The sequence below is a fragment of the Ovis aries genome, chromosome 4 (assembly GCF_016772045.2).
Source record: "Ovis aries strain OAR_USU_Benz2616 breed Rambouillet chromosome 4, ARS-UI_Ramb_v3.0, whole genome shotgun sequence".
In the NCBI taxonomy this organism is placed as follows: Eukaryota; Metazoa; Chordata; class Mammalia; order Artiodactyla; family Bovidae; genus Ovis; species Ovis aries.
In genome coordinates this window covers 87,087,836-87,106,822 of record NC_056057.1, presented here as the reverse complement: position 1 = coordinate 87,106,822, position 18,987 = coordinate 87,087,836, and the positions used below count along the sequence as shown (strand labels likewise).

The window sequence follows — 18,987 nt, the reverse complement described above, 5'->3', positions numbered from 1 at the left end:
GTGGTAAAGAACCTGCCTGCCAATTCAGGAGACATAAGAGACAGGGGTTCAGTCCCTGGGCTGGGCAGATCCCCTGGAGGAGGGCATGGCAGCACACTCCAGGATTCTTGTCTGGAGACTCCCATGGACAAAGGAGCCTGGTGGGCTAAAGCCCAGAGGGTTGCAAAGAGTCAAACAAGACTGAAGCGACAAAGCATACATGCACGCACTAAGGATAAAACTGGAGTTTGGTTCTGATCAAGGATGGCTATAATTTCTAAGTTAAAGGGTTTATTTAGCCATCTTTAGACAGGAATCCAGAAAGGTCCTTCCCCAAATGACTTATTAATGAAGATATTATGGTAACTGTCAGACTAGGAAGACCATTATTTATGATTATCTGAATATACTGTTATATTACCACTATCTTTAGTTGTAAACACACAAAGCAAAATATTTTTTGTTTTTTAGGAAGAATAAGGACAATAACAGGCTTTCCTGGTGGCTCAGATGGTTAAGAACCTGCCTGCAATGTGGGGGACCTGGGTTCAATCCCTGGGTTAGGAAGATCCCCTGGAGGAGGGCATGGCAGCCCACTCTAGCATTCTTGCCTGGAGAATCCCTATAGAGTAGCGTGGTGGGCTACAGTCCATGGGGACAATAACATGGGTCAAGTTTATGGGGTTACTCTCAGAGGTGCAAAATACATGCAAGATTGAACAGAAAAGTCTATGTGCAATGTCATATTCTTGCCTTAGTGCCCTCACTGTCCTTGTGGAGGAAAATGCTGCACTGGTTTAAGGTCTGTGCAGAGACACCTGCACATGTGTTATCTCCCAGAGCCACATAAACACAGAGCATTAATTTATATCAGGTTTAGGATCATGTGTCCTTTCACCTGTCTTTAGAACTTTACATCTACCGCTCATGATAATGAAAAACCAAAAGTTCAGTCTGCAATTAGGCTGAGGTCTGGTTCTTGATATGCTGGAGGAATATGAACAGAAATCCTAAAACAGACTTGCAATTTTCCTGCAATTTCTAGTGCAGTCAACATTTAATTTTTTTGTTGTTGTTCTGTAGCTAAGTAGTGTTCAACTCTTTGCAACACCATGGACTGCAGCACTCCAGGATCCTCTGTCCTTCACTATCTCCACATTTGCTCAAACTCATATCCATTGAGTTGATGATGCCATCCAACCATCTTATCCTGTCACTCCCTTCTCCTCCTGCCCTCAGTCTTTCCCAGCATCAGGCCTTTTCCTTTTAACTCAGTTCCATTGCCTCTCTCCTAATCATTATATGAAGTCACTTTTTCGTACAAATCTATGGATTTCATCTTAAGACCACTGAAACTTTATGGGGCTTTTTGTGCATTAAAAAAAAAAAAATCCTCTTCCTTTGCAGTGGTTAAAACCACTACAAGTTAAAACCACTCTAGGCTGCTGAATGGTGAGCTCAGGGTTTGCAGATATCCGGGAATTGCATTAATGGGTAGAAGAGGCTTCCCTCAGGCACAGCATTTGTTCAATTTACACATGGAAATAAAATACTAGAGTGAAAATCTTCATTTTCCTACTATCTTTTCCTTGATTCACATTTGTTTGAACAGACACATTCTATAGTCTCTAAATTCCTAGATGAACAAAAAAGTCCAGATAGACTTCATCCTCCAGAGTAAGTGCTTATCATTTTAAATTGTCCACCAGACCAGTGGTTCTGAGCATATAAATCTCCTGGAGATTCCATATGACCACACTTGCGGGTGCCCTTTTGAAATGGGATGTTCAATGGGATGTACTCTCATCAGCTCTCTGTAGTTATTGACCCGTCACTCTATTTTTCACAAATTTTTGTCACCATAGGCATTTTGAATATGCTTGCACCAGTACCCAAGATGAGGTTTTTAAATCATATTCTGTTCTGTCTTCTAACTACTAGTATACTTACAGCTCTTTACAGTAGAAACTGCTGACTGAAACTACTTAACTCACTTTCCTATTATTGTAGCATCTATCAGCATCTTTTTGCGAGTAATTAAAAAATTCCCATTTCGTAAGGTTTATACATCATAAATTCACATATTTTTCCTTATCATTGCCATTTTCCCACAAGAAATATCTCACATCTTGGTAACATGTAAGCCAGTGGGGGTAATTTTGTCCCCCAAGGGGCATTTGGCATTGTCTGGAGATTTCTCTGGTGGCCACAACTTGTGGACCCAGGGGAGATGCTACTGACATCTGTGTAGATGCCAGAAATGTACTAAACATCCCACAGTGCACATGACAGCACACTACAACAAAGAATCGTCTGGTAAAAAGTGCCAACAGTGCTCAGGTTGGGAAACTAAAATTTACCAAAGGAAGGGCTTGTTGCACAATTTTTCCACGTGGCTGCCAAAAATGGTCTGTCACCTCATTTAGAACAGTGAGTCCCTGAGCACCTTGTGGCAATCACACAGGTAGCTCCATTGGGATTTTAACCATTTCTTGAATGTGTAATTAATTATACTGCTCCTCCAAACAAATGCAATTTGGGCATATCATTTCCTTTCAGCCTTCCAAGTTTGCTTTTAAGATTCACATCCTCTACATAGGTAGAACGGTAAATATTTAAACCAATGAATTGTATCTCTCCAATGTTTTACTCTCCTTTGGATATAAACTTACATCTTGGCATACAGCCAGAATTCCTAAGCTTTTATCAATTAATACATAAAACATGAACAAATTTCATTTGTTATATCATACAATCAAATTACACTAATTAGAAATTTCATTCCTCTTTGCTTCTGATTTACAGCATAATATTCCTTGGAAACCATGATAAATTATCTCAAGATAACCATTCTTTTTAAAAATGTAACCACAGTTCAACCATCCATTTTTATTTTCAGAAAATGAAAAGTATTGAAAATTTGCTGGCACTAAGTTTGTTCCCTGAAAGACTGATGCGTGTAATGGGGGATGGGAGGGATAGGGTTGGTCTTCTTACTCCAATGAAGGCTGGCATTCATTTAGCCAATCTAAGTGACTATCAGAAGGAAATGTTCTTTGACAGAGTATGGTTCTTTCATTACATGTATACCACACAAAGTCTAAAGATTACATCTATATTTAAATCATATTTTCTCTTATATATAGGCTTATTTTTTGTTTTGTTTTCAACACATAAGGGGATCCTTTTTGAAACACAAATGACAACCATTGGAAAAGTGAAAAAATCTTTTGGTACACTTGGAAACCCATGAAAAAATTATCTTTATAATCAATGCCTCAAACTATTCAAGAAAACAATTATTTGTCATATTAAAGGTAAATATACAAATTCATCAAGGAATACAAATTCGATAAATTTTAGTGGAACATACTAGGGAGGTCACATTAAAAGCTTCTATTAGGCTAGTTATAAGATTAGCAAGACCATTCTAATGAACTGACTCATATTTACACTCCGGGTTATTTAGAAATATTTCTGCCTGGTCCCTTGTATTCCATTTGACCTAGATAGCTTTTTAAAGTTATCTAGTACCAATTATAATTGTCCTTATTTTAACATATTAGCATGGAAGGTCCCTCTACTAGAGTAGGTTTAATGGTGCAAAAATAATTAAAATATAGTTACTGCTTTTTTCGACAAGCAATATTCAACTTACGAATGCTTTAAAATAGTTCATCATTAAAGACTAGCAAGTATACACCTTCCTGTGAAAAATTACTCTTAGTCATTAACAGGCCAGTAGAAGTGAGGAATGAGAATATGCTACACACGCTATACACATTCCTCAAGCTCACTTCTCGCATTGGCTTCTGAATTTATAATGAGCCACAGAAAAATGACTATATATATATATTTTGGGGTTTTTTTGGTCGCACCGGGTGGCATGATGGCTTTTAGTTTCCCCTTCCAGGGATGGAACCCAGGCCCTCTACATTGGGAGCCCAGAGTCTTAACCAATGGACCACCTTGAAGTCTCGTAATGTTCTCTTTACAGTCTCCTTTGCCAGGAGTGATAAAAGTAAAAGGCTCTGAAAAATTTATTAATTATTAAGTTTCTTTCAAATAAACATTTTAATATGTCTAGACTTGTAATAATATGTTACCAAAGTTATTTATTAAGTTAAAATACTGACTTCTAAGGTATACATGACTGACTACTTTAAAATGGAAATGGCCAGAAGAGGTTATCTCTCTTTTATCAAACTTCAATTAAACATAAAACAATTCTGAAGTCATTTCATCTTTAAATCACTTTAAACTTTTTCTGTTGTAGCTAAATCAAAACATGAAATATTAAGATCCTGAGTCAGAAATTACAATGTTTTAATAATTTATATTTTACCATCTAAATAGGGAAATCTAAAAATCTTGATGAACAATTCTGACTTGTAGCTTCAAAAATTGGGAGAAAAGATTCACCTTAAATTTAGAATTTTACAGCCATTTGCAAGACTTAGTCTTAATTTTGTCGTCTCTAGCTTATAATCTCAGTAACAAAAGTGCCATGATTTAAACTTAAATAATCAGAAAGTATTCAACTGACAATATGTAAATGCTGTCACTACTCCCACTGACAAACAACTGCATGGCACAGTGAACACACTCTCGTGAATTCATGGCTCATGAACAGACTTTCACTCAGCTTTCCAGGTGCCTCGTCTGACAGCGCATTTCCCTATACCACATCTACTCATTTCAGATGACTTTTAAATTCCCAGAATGTCCGTGACACTAAAACCATTTCACCTGCCTGGAAAACCATCTGTTTTTAGGCATCATTTATTTAAATAATAGCTCGGAAGTTAAATTTCTCGGTGTTCCTAGAACAATGGGTACATCCATTGATAGCACTTCCCAAAATACAGCAATTACTTGTTAACATGTCCAACCTTCCCACTTCTTCCACCCACCCACAGACACACACACTCACACACACCCCTCACACAAATACCTTCATCTGTGTAATCTCAACATTGAAATGCTTAACGTTTGATTATAAAAGTGAACATTTTTGAGGATATTCTTTTTTCTCTTAAAACCCTTCTGTTGAAAGATTTTTTTTTTTTTTTTGATGTGAAAGTTGAAGGCAAACACTGCAATGTCTACACATTTAAAGAAAATCTTACCCCTTATGGTACATTAGACATTTGTTTTTGTAAGTCTAAAATAATTCATTATGTCAAGAAGACTACTGCTGAGGTCTAAGGACAAAGGGCACTAACATTGTACAAAACAAAGATGGTTGAAAATCTAAAAGATGTGGGATTTGCTTTGGAGGATAAAAGAGTAAAAAAAATGGACTGCCCTAAAAAAGAATGATTGTACGTTTATCAAACACTCAGCTTCGTTTAGGCATTTCATTAAGCCATTTATTGCTTCAAATGTGTCACCATGAACATTTTAATATACACTCCACAGCAGTAAGGCCTCAATTTTCACCACCTATAAACTGTGAACCCACATTCGGATTTTTCTTATGCCACCAACTGTTACACGAGTTTTGTACAACAAAGATTTTGAATGTGTATAATACCAAAAATGCTCATATACCCCTTGATGTAAATGTCACAAAGAATTATTAATAGTTGGCCACATTTTTTTTTTTTTTGATGAGGTAGTTCCATGTTTGGCCCGTTATATAGATCTCAGATATTAACAGGTTCCACTCATTACTAAATAATTGCACAAAATTTTGGTTTACTTCTTTATACATGCTTCAAAATATTCAACGTTTGAGCTTAAAATTTGTCAAAATGTTTTTCTGAGTGATTTGGTTAAGTAGTGGAATTCACACACTGAAAGGGACTAGCTATAGCAGCTGGAAATAGGGATGTTCCTGACTCTGACAAGAACTTTCTCTTAAAATAAGGCTGTACATAAGGCTTTTTCCTTGAACCAATTCCTATAAAACAGTGAGTTTAGAAAAGTCATTATGTATAAGATTAAACAATACCACTGAGCATCCCCAGGCAACATGCTAATAAGCTAATTGAATACTACATCATATATTATTTCTTTAGAGTTTATAAAATCTCCATGAAAATACTGAGTATCATGAAATCATGAGTACCCACAAATGAACCTAACTTAGTTTCATGGGCTGTCCAGTTATAAAATTAGACTGCAGCAGCTCAGAACTGTGGAATCTCGAAGCTGGAAGAGACCTTGAAAATCCCCTATCTAATCCATACCCTTTTGGGTAGCATTGCATAGATTTTACAGTTTTCTATATAAGTTCTAAGAGGCTCATAAGTGGTTTTGATTAAAACATAAATCTGATGGGCCCAGTACATTTCAATATAAAATAAATATGACATAATAAGTATTTCTAAAGTTTTAAGGATTTTTCTACCGACTCAATATTATACCTTAAATAAAACTTCCACTATGCAAAATTTCTAGTTTAAATAGCACCTATAGAATAAAACTTTCAGGATTGCTTACAGACATCCTGAAGCTGGCATCACCCTGGTTTAATAAGGGCCAGAGTGATTAAAGAAGTGAATTAATTGGCATACCAACATGTGGTAAAAGGAAAAAGAGAACTGAATTTTAAGCTCCAATCCAAGGGGTCTCTCTACTTTAGTTTGGCCATAGTGCCTCAAGTCAAAACAACTATAATGATTATTTCCGTTTGTCTGCTGTAATTAGACTTCTTTCATGTCCCTTAGACTGAAGGAAAAGCCAGGGGAATGTTCTAGAAAAATACATTTGCATTTCAAATTTACATAAAAATGTCTTTTCCTTATTTTTGTATCACAAATTCCAAGCATTATTAAAGACATAACAGATTACGCAGCATTCTGTGTCCTGGGCCTCTGTCCTTTTGAGATTATGAAAATTGGAAGTTAGTTGGAATTAAGAAATTTTCATTATTAAGTGTGTAAAGTATAAATACAAGTAATTTTTTAAAAACTTTATTTTAACACCTAATACAATTCCAATTTTAAGGATTACTTGCACAAAAAAATAAACACATTTGGTATAAAAATGTTATCACTTTAACACCCTTTCCCCTCAGCCCTCCCACCCCCACCCTCAAGAACTGCACTCTGTCTGGATGCAGAAACATATAAAGACTAATGGCCCAGATTCGTTTTTACCTACAGGAGTTTCTGTTTATGTACCCAGGTACTCTAGAGGACATCAGCCCACTTTATCACATGAACCATTTCCTTCAGCCCGCTGAATTTAGTTTCACAAAGAAACAAAGCTTATTATGAAGGCATTTAAAAAACCATTATCTTTTTAGAAGCACTTTTTTTTTTTTGCAACCATTTATATACAGTGTTACATAACAGCTCTGGAGTACAGTACATGCAGCAGAACATACCTGTTGAATATAAAATACTCTTCTTAAAATCTTCATCGTTGGAATTCTTTGAAGTCTACATTATAGAATGCCCATTACTTGGAGAAAATGGTTGAGGAGTACAAATGTCTGCATACGTTGGCCACTGAAATAATCCAAGGCTAACTGGAATAATATCTGGAGCACACCAGGAGTGCATAAATAATTTACTTACATTATTAAAATACAACCCATAAAATTTAAGTTCAAGATCTTATAGGATTGTCTATGTAAATCCTTTAAGTGGTTGCCTGCAAATGCACTGCTGCTTCTTTTTTTAAAGTCCTATATAAAATGTTGAAGCTTTTTTCTTCCACAAACGAAATGGCCTCCCTTATTTGTGCCGACTGCCTCTCCTCTTCATGGCAGCAGTGCACTGTGGACAGTACCATTTTCCTTTGGGGGCCTCTGTCAATCCAACACATCCATAATGGAACCATTCTATGGGGCACTAGAATGCAAAAATGCCAAGTAGTTTTTAGTAAAAGATTAGGAAGTATGTTAAAACATGCCCGCCCAGCAGATTAAATATTCATAATTAGATTGGTGGCAACAGAACTTAGACATCTAGGAGACGGCTTTATAGATCATTTAGTCCAACTGGTAGGGTTCAGAGATGAGGAAATGGAGACACAAAAAGTTATATGCATCTTTGTTAACTCTGAGCTTCACATAATCAATCTACTCCCATAATCTTAAAATAATGAACACAAATCATTAATTTTTGTTAAGCTGCAGAGTATGTGGATACTAACTCACAAGGACAAGAAGTAAGATGGGTCTCTCCCATAGCAGATAAATGTATTTTAAAGATTTTGTTTAATATTCAGCCTTATTTATTTCCTCATAAAGTAGAACAACCTACTTGTAATTAAAGATGTAGGGATTTCCCTGGCTTTCCTTTTTTTGGCATTTATCTATTTCTAGATATGCAGAGGAAAAGAATTCCACGGTGTAATATATTAAGTGGTTCTATACTCTGACAGAAAATCTTAGCACTCCAAAGAGCACAAAATGAGAGGGATCAGAGAGAGTGTGATGCAGTATTCATAGAAATCTCATTCATCATTTCCACCAAGCATCCCAGAAGACAGTTTACAATGTCTTCTTGGGACGGTTTTGCAGTTATCATGAACAGCCCACAAGTGGGTCTGCAGAGGGAGGTGGAAGGAGAGCCTTTTCTATGTGAACCATGTTATGGGGAGCCTGGCAGGTCAGGGAAGTACACACTTCGGTGTGTCAGCCCTGATCAATCTTCAAATTGTTTTAAAAATTTTAAACTCTTATTATCAAACTTAGGAGCCTGACATTACTGATTAGCCCTTCTTTAGAATTCAGGCTTCTGTCACTTCTCTGGAGGAAAAGATGGACAAAGGGAGCTAAGCAGTGTGACAGTAAGAAGAGAGTGGAAATTACTAGACAAAAATATTCTCAGCATACAAGAAAAATGTATCTCTAACCCAAAATAAGCTTCAAGGAAAATAAACAGGAATTCTTTTCTTCCAAACCTTATTTTTTAATACCAGAAATGGCTCCTATTGGCTGAACCTGCAGAGCACAGCAGGAAATATACACTAATGGGAGAACAATAACCCACATAAGAACCCTCACCTTTGCATCATTTTTCCTGAAAGAAGTATTGCTCTAAAGTTCCAATTCTTCACTGTGATAAGAGAACCAAATCCTAGCAAACACAGAACTCTTTGGCAAACGGGGAAAAGGGTGTTTCTAATTTTCATACAACCTGATGCCTTTTGAGAAATGTAATCTGCACATAAAACCATAAAATTAGCTTTAAAACAGTTAAAATAGGGAACACATTAAGGGACACTATCTTATTTGGGGGAGGAATATTCCAGCCTTAATATAATTAACATAACTGCAAACCTGTCTCCTTAAACTGAGACACACTAAACAAAAAATATACATTCCAGGAATAACAATATGAGACCTGTTTTTTCATTCCTAAGTAGAAAAATTTAATACTTACATCTTGGTTATCACAGCCCACCATCTCACCATAGGATACCTAGTTAAAAGAAAATTAAATATTTTTATTATGACTATATAACAAGCACCTAAATTCAAATAATTGTTTATGATACTGTAAAGAAAATAGAGGGAAATACACAAAATATACAACTGAATTAAGAAACAGGGCATGTAGCTTTATACAGTTTATCATTTTTTTTTTTTCCTGAAGGATTTTTGGGGCTAGGGGTGTACAGCAGGATAACACAAAAATTACATGCTCTTTGACCGTCTATAAAAACTTGTTCTATAAACTACCTTGACAAAGGAGTTAATTTTTTGAGTGGTTCCTTTAATAAAGATTTTAAGTTTCTTTCTTGGTTATATACATAAAGTTTTGTTGTTGGTTTTTTTTTACTTTTTCTTGGGTCATGTTAGGTCATATATATTTTTGCAGTCGATAGTCCATTTTATTGAAACTTCTAAATTATCTGTTTATTACATGTCATTTCTCATTTTTCTTTTTGCTTTTCATCACTAGCTGGAGAGTATGTGGATACTAACTCACAAGGACAAGAAGTAAGATGGGTCTTTCACATAGCAGATACATGTATTTTTAAAGATTTTGTTTAATACTCAGCCTTATTTATTTCCTCATAAAGTAGAACAACCTACCTGTAATTAAAGATATAAGGATTCCCCTGGCTTTCCTTTTTTTGGCATTTATCTATTTTTAGATATGCAGAGGAAAAGAATTCCACTGTGCAATACATTAAGTGGTTTTATACTCTGAGAGAAAATCTTATCACTCTGAAGAGCACAAAAGGAGAGGGATCAGAGAGAGTGAGACACAGTATTCATAGAAATCTCATTCATCATTTCCATCAAGCATCCCAGAAGACAGTTTACAATGTCTTCTTGGGACGGTTTTGCAGTCATCATGAACATGTCTTTTTATCAGAAGCAGGAAGAGGATATAATAAAAAGCCAAAGGTATTTTATTGGAGTAAAAAGAACACTAAAAAATATGAAACAGCTCTTTTCCTATTTTATTCAGATTATGCTTCTACAGACATGTCAGACTTTTACCTGATTACAAATGCAGTATCGTGGTTCGTTTGGGTCATAAGTCCAATCAACCTGACTGTTGGAATCAGATTCTGGTACTACTGTTGTTTGTTGGGAAATTTCCTGTACAACAGTTGATGATGAAGAACATGATGATAAGGAAGAAGAGGAGGAAGAAGAAGATGACTGTTGGCTTGAAGACTTGTTGTTGTTTCTGAAAAAGCAGTATCAGTTTTATTTGTTGAGCATCCAGAAGAACTTAATTGAGAATAACTTCTAATTAATGGTATGAAATGAAATAACAGTAAATATATAAAATACTCCTTAACCCTCAAGCCATCTGATGAATGGATTTAAAAGCACAACTGTTTAGAGCAAAACGAGCAACATTTTTCATAATAGATTATTTTTGTTTCAGATCTTCTTGTTTTCTGGAAAACAAAGATATTTAAAAAATCCTTTTAAAATATTTCAAAGTTTTTAGAATAAACTTTTAATCTGTTACTTCTTACCACTGATTTAAAGAGTAGGCAATACTTTTAAGAATTAGTTATGGCTTCCATACAGACATTCTTTGTATTTTTAAGCAAACTGAATACTCTTGATCAGAATCAAAAATACAAATACACGTAAGCATTTGATGAAAATGATAACCATCAACTGATATGTGAATACTCACCTGTGTAGAACATGAAGCAGAGTGTGATAAAATTCACAAAAAATTTACCATTACACATACGCTAATAAGTTTTAAAAATATGAAACTTTATCATCAGCAGTTATAATAAATTTGGGTCACTAAATGAATTTTTAGATATTTAGGGTTTAGATATTTAGCACTTTTGTGGTAATTCTACATTGATCATTCTTTTAGAGATTCATCCACAGGAAGCACAGGAACACAGAAAATACATTTACTGACAGAAAATATATTTAAAAATAAATTGATACAATTACAATATAATTCTTTTGGACTAGCAACTGAACTTTCATTATGTATGAACACCTAACACATGCAGGTACTTTGGAAAGATGGTGCCAAATGCTATTAAGTTTTCATATGTGTGCTAAATCGCTTCGGTCATGTCTGATTCTTTATGACCCTATGGACTGTAGCCTGCAAGGCTCCTCTGTCCATGGGATTCTCCAGGCAAGAATACTGGAGTGGATTGCCATGCCCTCCTCCAGGGGATCTTCTGGAACGAGGGTCATGTCTCTTGCACTGGCAGGTAGGTTCTTTACCACTAGCGCCACCTGCGAAGCCCCTTTCACATGTATGAGTTCATACAATCATCCTAAGAATCGTATCTATAAAATCTAGGGATATTTTCATAATTTCAATTTAGGAGATATAATACTAAGGACTAAGACAATTTGTTCTTAATTAAAATGAAGACCAGAAACACATGGCAGAATAAGGGGTTATAAGTTAGAAAAGGTTTCATTAAATGGTTTATCTTAATGAACAAAAGAAAGTAATGAGAGGTCATCTATTAATAACCACAATTTAAGACTTTAGAAAAAGTAAGGTTTCTTAGAACTTTTTAAGGACTTTGCCTCTTTCAAAGTAAGTCAGTGTGAAGTAAATGTCATGTCTTCCCACCTCCCCAGAGTTCATCCTGACCCATTATATATATATATATATATATATATATATATATGCATGTGTGTGTGTGCGTGCACCTGTGTGCTGAGTTGTGCCTTACTCTTTGTGACTCCATGGGCTATTTTCTGCCAGGCTCCTCTGACCATGGGATTTCCCAGGCAAGAATACTGGAGTGGGCTGCCATTTACGACTCCAGGGCATCTTCCTCCCCAGCCAGGGATTGAACCCGGGTCTCCTGTTTGGCTGGTGGATTCTTTACCACTGAGCCATTTGGGAAGCTGCCTCTGTTTACTACACGGAAGCCCAGCTGGATGCTAGGTAGTCTGCACACGCAGTAAAGGTATGAGCTACTATAACAATAAAACTTACTTGCTCTTTCTCCCACTCCTTGAGTCGGCTGTTGATGAGCTGGCGTTCTGTGTTAATGTAGTCATGAGCGCTGACGATGATGAATAGCCAGCTGCTTCCCGGGGCATGGAAAACTCTTTTCCCAGCTGAAAGTCATTATTCTTAAATGCTTCATAACTGGCCTTTAAACTTGATGTCCTTCGTCCTTCTTTCATCTTAAAAAAGGCAGTCATTGATATTATTAATACATATAAATATGCATATTTTCTTTTGTCTTACTATTTACAGCATTATTTTGGCTTACCTAATATTATTTTGTTTTAAACCATTATGTTCATCATTGTAATTTAAGTTATTTTACATAAAGATTTAGGATTAGTTTTTACCCAGTTATGAGGTAACTACAGAATGGGTAACTTAATTTGGAATATAGATAGCCAGCACAGAAGTGAACAAACTCAAGGCAACCTAAGTTCTGAGGCTACAGAGAAGGCCCTGGAACTGGAAGAAAGAATAAAGTATTGTCCCAGCAGGAGCTGTGACTTATAGTCAGGAAAATGAGTGTCCTGAGCAATTACTGTGAGAAGCGATCTGCACAAGATTGTATGAATCTATTTTTGACTTTTCACTATCAAATTACTGCATATTTATTTCTTTAAACATCAGCTATCATAAAACTACAATTAAAAATGAAATTATCCAATGCAAGAAAACTCTTTTTGTTCACATCAAGTTATTTCTACTAGAGTCTGACAAGGATTCAGACATAACTTAACACTCTGTATCCAAATCCTTTCTTTTTCACCTGAGCTGTAGCTTGAACCGCTTGAGCTGCTGCCATGGTAATTGCCCCTGCACCAGTTCCTGAAGATAGGGAGCCAATATTATAGGATGCCAGCGGTTGGGAGGAATTCACATTGTAAGCGTTGTTGGAAGCGGCCGTGGAATTATTATTTCGACAACCTGTGTAGAATTAAAGAAGGAATGAAAATGGTTAGACAGAACAAAATGTTAGTGAGCTTAAAGTATATTACTTCTCAGCACAGATATAATCACTAAATTTAAATTTTCATGCCACATTTTTTCTTCTTTCTTCTTACAATAGACTCTAACCAGGTAAATAATCTGTATCAGTTCAGTTCAGTCGCTCAATCGTGGCCGACTCTTTGCGACCCCATGAATCGCAACACACCAGACCTCCCTGTCCATCACCACCTCCCGTAGTTCACTCAGACTCAAGTCTATCCAGTCGGTGATGCCATCCAGCCATCTCATCCTCTGTCGTCCCCTTTTCCTCCTGCCCTCAATCCCTCCCAGCATCAGAGTCTTTTCCAATGAGCCAACTCTTCACATGAGGTGGCCAAAGTATTGGAGTTTCAGCTTCAGCATCATTCCTTCCAAAGAACACCCACGGCTGATCTCCTTTAGAATAGACTGGTTGGATCTCCTTGCAGTCCAAGTGACTCTCATGAGTCTTCTCCAACACCACAGTTCAAAAGCATCAATTCTTTGGCAGTCAGCTTTCTTCACAGTCCAACTCTCGCATCCATACATGACCACTGGAAAAACCATAGCCTTGACTAGATGGACCTTTGTTGGCAAAGTAATGTCTCTGCTTTTGAATATGCTATCTAGGTTGGTCATAACTTTTCTTCCAAGGAGAAAGCGTCTTTTAATTTCATGGCTGCAATCACCATCTGCAGTGATTCTGGAGCCCAAAAAGATAAAGTCTGATACTGTTTCCACTGTTTCCCCATCCATTTGCCATGAAGTTATGGGACCAGATGCCATAATCTTCGTTTTCTGAATGTTGAGCTTTAAGCCAACTTTTTCACTCTCCTCTTTCACTTTCATCAAGACGCTTTTGAGTTCCTCTTCACTTTCTGCCATAAGGGTGGTGTCATCTGCATATCTGAGGTGATTGATATTTCTCCCAGCAATCTTGATTCCAGCTTGTGCCTCTTCCAGCCCAGCGTTTCTCATGATGTACTCTGCATAGAAGTTAAATAAGCAGGGTGACAATATACAGCCTTGACGTACTCCTTTTCTTATTTGGAACCAGTCTGTTGTTCCATGTCCAGTTCTAACTGTTGCTTCCTGACCTGCATATAGGTTTCTCAAGAGGCAGGTCAGGTGGTCTGTATTCCCATCTCTTTCAGAATTTTCCACAGTTGATTGTGATCCACACAGTCAAAGGCTTTGGCATAGTCAATAAAGCAGAAATAGATGTTTTTCTGGAACTCTCTTGCTTTTTCCATGATCCAGTGGATGTTGGCAATTTGATCTCTGATTCCTCTGCCTTTTCTAAAACTAGCTTGAACATCTGGAAGTTCACAGTTCACGTATTGCTGAAGCCTGGCTTGGAGAATTTTGAGCATTACTTTACTAGCGTGTGAGATGAGTGCAATTGTGCGGTAGTTTGAGCATTCTTTGGCACTGCCTTTCTTGGGACTGGAGAAGGGAATGGCAAACCACTTCAGTATTCTTGCCTTGAGAACCCCATGAACAGTATGAAAAGGAAAAATGACAGGATACTGAAAGAGGAACTCCCCAGGTCAGTAGGTGCCCAATATGCTACTGGAGATCAGTGGAGAAATAACTCCAAAAAGAACGAAGGGATGGAGCCAAACCAAAAACAATACCCAGTTGTGGATGTGACTGGTGATAGAAGCAAGGTCCAGTGTTGTAAAGAGCAATATTGCATAGGAACCTGGAATGTCAGGTCCATGAATCAAGGCAAATTGGAAGTGTTCAAACAGGAGATGGTAAGAGTGAATGTCGACATTCTAGGAATCTGCGAGCTAAAATGGACTAGAATGGGTGAACTGAAATCAGATGACCATTATATCTACTATTGTGGGCAGGAATCCCTCAGAAGAAATGGAGTAGCCATCATGGTCAACAAAAGAGTCTGAAATGCAGTACCTGGATGCAATCTCAAAAAAGACAGAATGACCTCTGTTCATTTCCAAGGCAAACCATTCAACATCATAGTAATCCAAATCTATGCCCCAACCAGTAATGCTGAAGAAGCTGAAGCTGAATGGTTCTATGAAGACCTACAAGACCTTATAGAACTAACACCCAAAAAAGATGTCCTTTTCATTACAGGGGACTGGAATGCACAAGTAGGAAGTCAAGAAACACCTGGAGTAGCAGGCAAATTTGGCCTTGGAATACAGAATGAAGCAGGGCAAAGGCTAATAGAGTTCTGCCAAGAGAATGCACTGGTCATAGCAAACACTCTCTTCCAACAACACAAGAGAAGACTCTACACATGGACATCACCAGATGGTCAACACCGAAATCAGATTGATTATATTCTTTGCAGCCAAAGATGGAGAAGCTCTATACAGTCAGCAAAAACAAGACCAGGAGCTGACTGTGGCTCAGATCATGAGCTCCTTATTGCCAAATTCAGATTTAAATTGAAGAAAGTACGGAAAATCACTAGACCATTCAGGTATGACCTAAATCAAGAATCTGTATAATTAACCTTAAATGCTGTCATTCCCCTTTATTTTAATAAAAACCAAAAAAGATACAATCACATTTAAGATACTAAACTTACCTAGCGTATTTTCCTTAGAGGCATCTGATGTTAGGGTAGATAAAAGAGCTTCAGATTTAAACTTCTTTTCAGGTAAATGATCTGTTGTCGTATGGTGAGAGGTTGGATTATATTTCCTTTCTGAATATAAATAAAGAATTTATGTGTTATTAAATTTTAGAGAACTATGGGCAAGGCATAATACATTCATCTGATTATAAACCAAAACAACATTGTTTCTAAGAAGACAAGAGAAACAGAACTCTGTGCCACATGTCTTATTAACAGCTGACTGCTCAGACATTTAAAAAACTTCAGTAGCAAAGCAGTGAAGTAAGCCATGATGCATACTGGTTTCATATATAACATGAGAGAATTTTTTTTCAAAACATTACCTACAATTTCAAATATTTTTTAATCAACCTTTCATATCGAATTGATTTGTCAAAAAAAAGGCATCAATACAGTCAATTTAGTCAGCTAGCATCTGACTAAACCACTCATTTACTCACTAACTCAACCATTTGAGACTTTATTATATGCCAACAGTAGGCTAAGCACTTGAGAAAGGATGAAAAAGAACACTCCCTAGAGAGAATCAGGTTATTTGTATCTAGAGAGTATACACTGCTGTTAGTACCACACATTCTTCCTTTGAGAATGCCATGCAAAACAGACTACCTGTTCCCAAATCAAATATGCTCTTCCCAAATGAAGAAGATAAATCTGCCAGTAGTTGCAATGAAAAACTGTATCTCACAAGATAAAAGAAAGGGGAGGGTATCTGTTTCTCAATCAGTTGTGCAGAGCTAATGAAAGAGAATATACAGATGATACAATGAATTTTTCATTGTTTTTAAGATTTTAGCTCTCCTAAATCATACTTACTCTCCACTGGAGTATGTGAGTGAGCATGGTGATTGTTCACTGGCTGTGAAGGAGTGTCTAATTCCAGAGATCCTTAAAAAAAAAAAAAAAAAGAGAGAGAGAGAGAGAGAGAGAGAAGCACAGACATACATTGCCATGAGATGTCACCACAGAACTTTACACACCAATCAACTACAGGACTGTGGACCCTTAACCAGCAGAGGACCAGCAAGCTCTGATGTCTATGCCTGTACCATTTTAGTCAAACACATTAGAGGGTCATCACTGCTGATTTTACCCTGCGCCAATCTCATCCTCTTTCTAAACAGTAAGTAACCCATTTTTTAATATTCACCTTTAAGTACAAAATGGGTCAAGGCATGCTAATGTCTGGCTGAGGAATTCACCACATTTGGTACCACATAAGTGGACAAATGGATGTTATAATTTCATTACTGATGAGACCTAAAAAACTCAACCTAGAGTTAACTGAGTTGAAGACCTTTTAATGGGAGATACTGAAGTATCAGGCGATGGGACATTACTATAGGAAAAAAAATTCTTTGATCATTAAAATGATATATGAATGTAAAGACTTCTAAAAGAAGTTAGGGATTTTGCTTGTGAAATGTGATGCATAGAATCTCTACCTCTAAACTTTAATATACTTTTAAAGAAATGTCCTCAGTTTATCTTGGTCCCTTGAGATGAAATTATGGCAGGGCACAGGGTGGAGCAGTTTTCATAACTTGATCTGATGACTTTGATATGTTTGTGTCCTTACAGAGGATGCTTCATTAACCTCCCTGAGGTACTGAATAGGCATGGATTTACTGCTACTCACAGCTATTATCAGCATTTCAAGAAAATAAAACATTTTATTTTGTCTCAAGATACTTATCATCCTCAGATAGGATTCCCCTGAAATGAAAGTATCACAAATAAATTAGATAATCATCTAAAGTGATGGACCTATTTGGGAACACAAAAATGCAACTATTGTACCAAGATGGATTCATGTGTGGTTGCTGCCCTAGCTGACCTGTAGAGAGTATATGAATAGAGATATATGTAACCTAACACTGTAAAGAAACCTTTCATCCATGTGTAGAACCAGGTATATGTTCTTGCTACTGATATGCACCAAGAAAAGAGATGCCTGAACCTTTAGTTAAATTATACTAGAAATCGGCCATAATACTGACTTGATTCAACTAACATTTACTGAATGCCTACTCAGGGCTTACCATGGTACCATCTGTTTTTATGGACTCTGTCTATTTAGGCTGAAGAGCTAAATTTGTTCAAGAAACAGAGCTCATGTCTCCATTTTGGGGAAATCTCCTGAGTTAAACCCTAGGAATGATAAGAGTAAATTATAGCAGGAGATCAAGTCCAAACAGTCCAACTGCTAGGGACCAAGTGATCCCACCAGGTGCCTCTGTCCACCAAGGACCAGGATCTGAGAAGTCTCTGTGGAACCAGTGTCTCCTCAGTGATGTGCACATGTATTGTCCAATGGTGATGGAAAAGTGTAAATTTTACTTACGCCTCTCTAATATCTCTGTAATCCCAGCATTATCAGCTTCCAGCTCCATTTTAAATTTAGCCAGTTCCTGATCCAGCTTTCTCAAGTGTCGATCTACCTGTTTCAAAGAAGATCAAAGATAACCACCACAATTTGGGACACTATCAAAGTGTCGGTTTAATGAGGAAGCCTAAATCTTTACTTCTTTTAGTGCATCTGCTCTGGATCCTTGAGCAAGTCAATTAACCTACACTACAGGTTTTTATTCTATAAAATGAGGTTGCTAGGCTAAATACCTCCCAAGCCTCCTTGAATACATTTTAAGAAACCAGAATTGCAATTTGTCAGAGAATGTTTGGAGGAAGTAGGCTATGAAACATAAGCAAAGATGAGGGGTGGGTGGCATAGGAAACTTTTCATATATACCTTGGGATTACTTTCAGCCTAAGCTCCTCCTCCTTATAACAAGACCATCCACACTGCCAGACCATAATAACTGTTACTTACAGTAAGGAATGAAAGATCCTCAGTCTACAAACAAAGAGCCTCCTATACTTTACACATACATTTCTCTAAGGCAGGAAAGCATACCATTATACTTGTAAACATTTATGTAAAGAGTTGAAACAAAAGGGGTTTTTAGCCAGAAAGTTCCATTCCACAAAAGCTTGGTCAAAATGGTTTTATTGAAATACTGTCACACTTGGTTAAGGTGG

General features: G+C 36.8%; 1 protein-coding gene across 2 annotated transcripts in view; it reads right to left on the bottom strand.

The window, feature by feature from the left end:
- Nucleotides 1–5,329: 5,329 nt before the first annotated feature.
- The window catches only part of ING3 (inhibitor of growth family member 3), a 28,249-nt gene continuing 14,591 nt past the window's right edge, over nt 5,330–18,987 (bottom strand). Inside the window, exons 5-12 of one of the 2 annotated variants that reach the window (XM_012177018.5) lie at nt 18,293–18,389; nt 16,765–16,836; nt 15,898–16,017; nt 13,132–13,289; nt 12,348–12,541; nt 10,394–10,586; nt 9,324–9,362; nt 5,330–7,784 (exon numbers count right to left, since the gene is read on the bottom strand). In XM_012177018.5, the coding sequence (XP_012032408.2) occupies nt 7,668–7,784; nt 9,324–9,362; nt 10,394–10,586; nt 12,348–12,541; nt 13,132–13,289; nt 15,898–16,017; nt 16,765–16,836; nt 18,293–18,389 (990 nt within the window). In that variant the 3' untranslated portion in view covers nt 5,330–7,667. Of the gene's footprint in view, nt 9,363–10,393; nt 10,587–12,347; nt 12,542–13,131; nt 13,290–15,897; nt 16,018–16,764; nt 16,837–18,292; nt 18,390–18,987 lie in introns of both variants that reach the window. The other variant, XM_060414811.1, reaches the window with a different exon arrangement.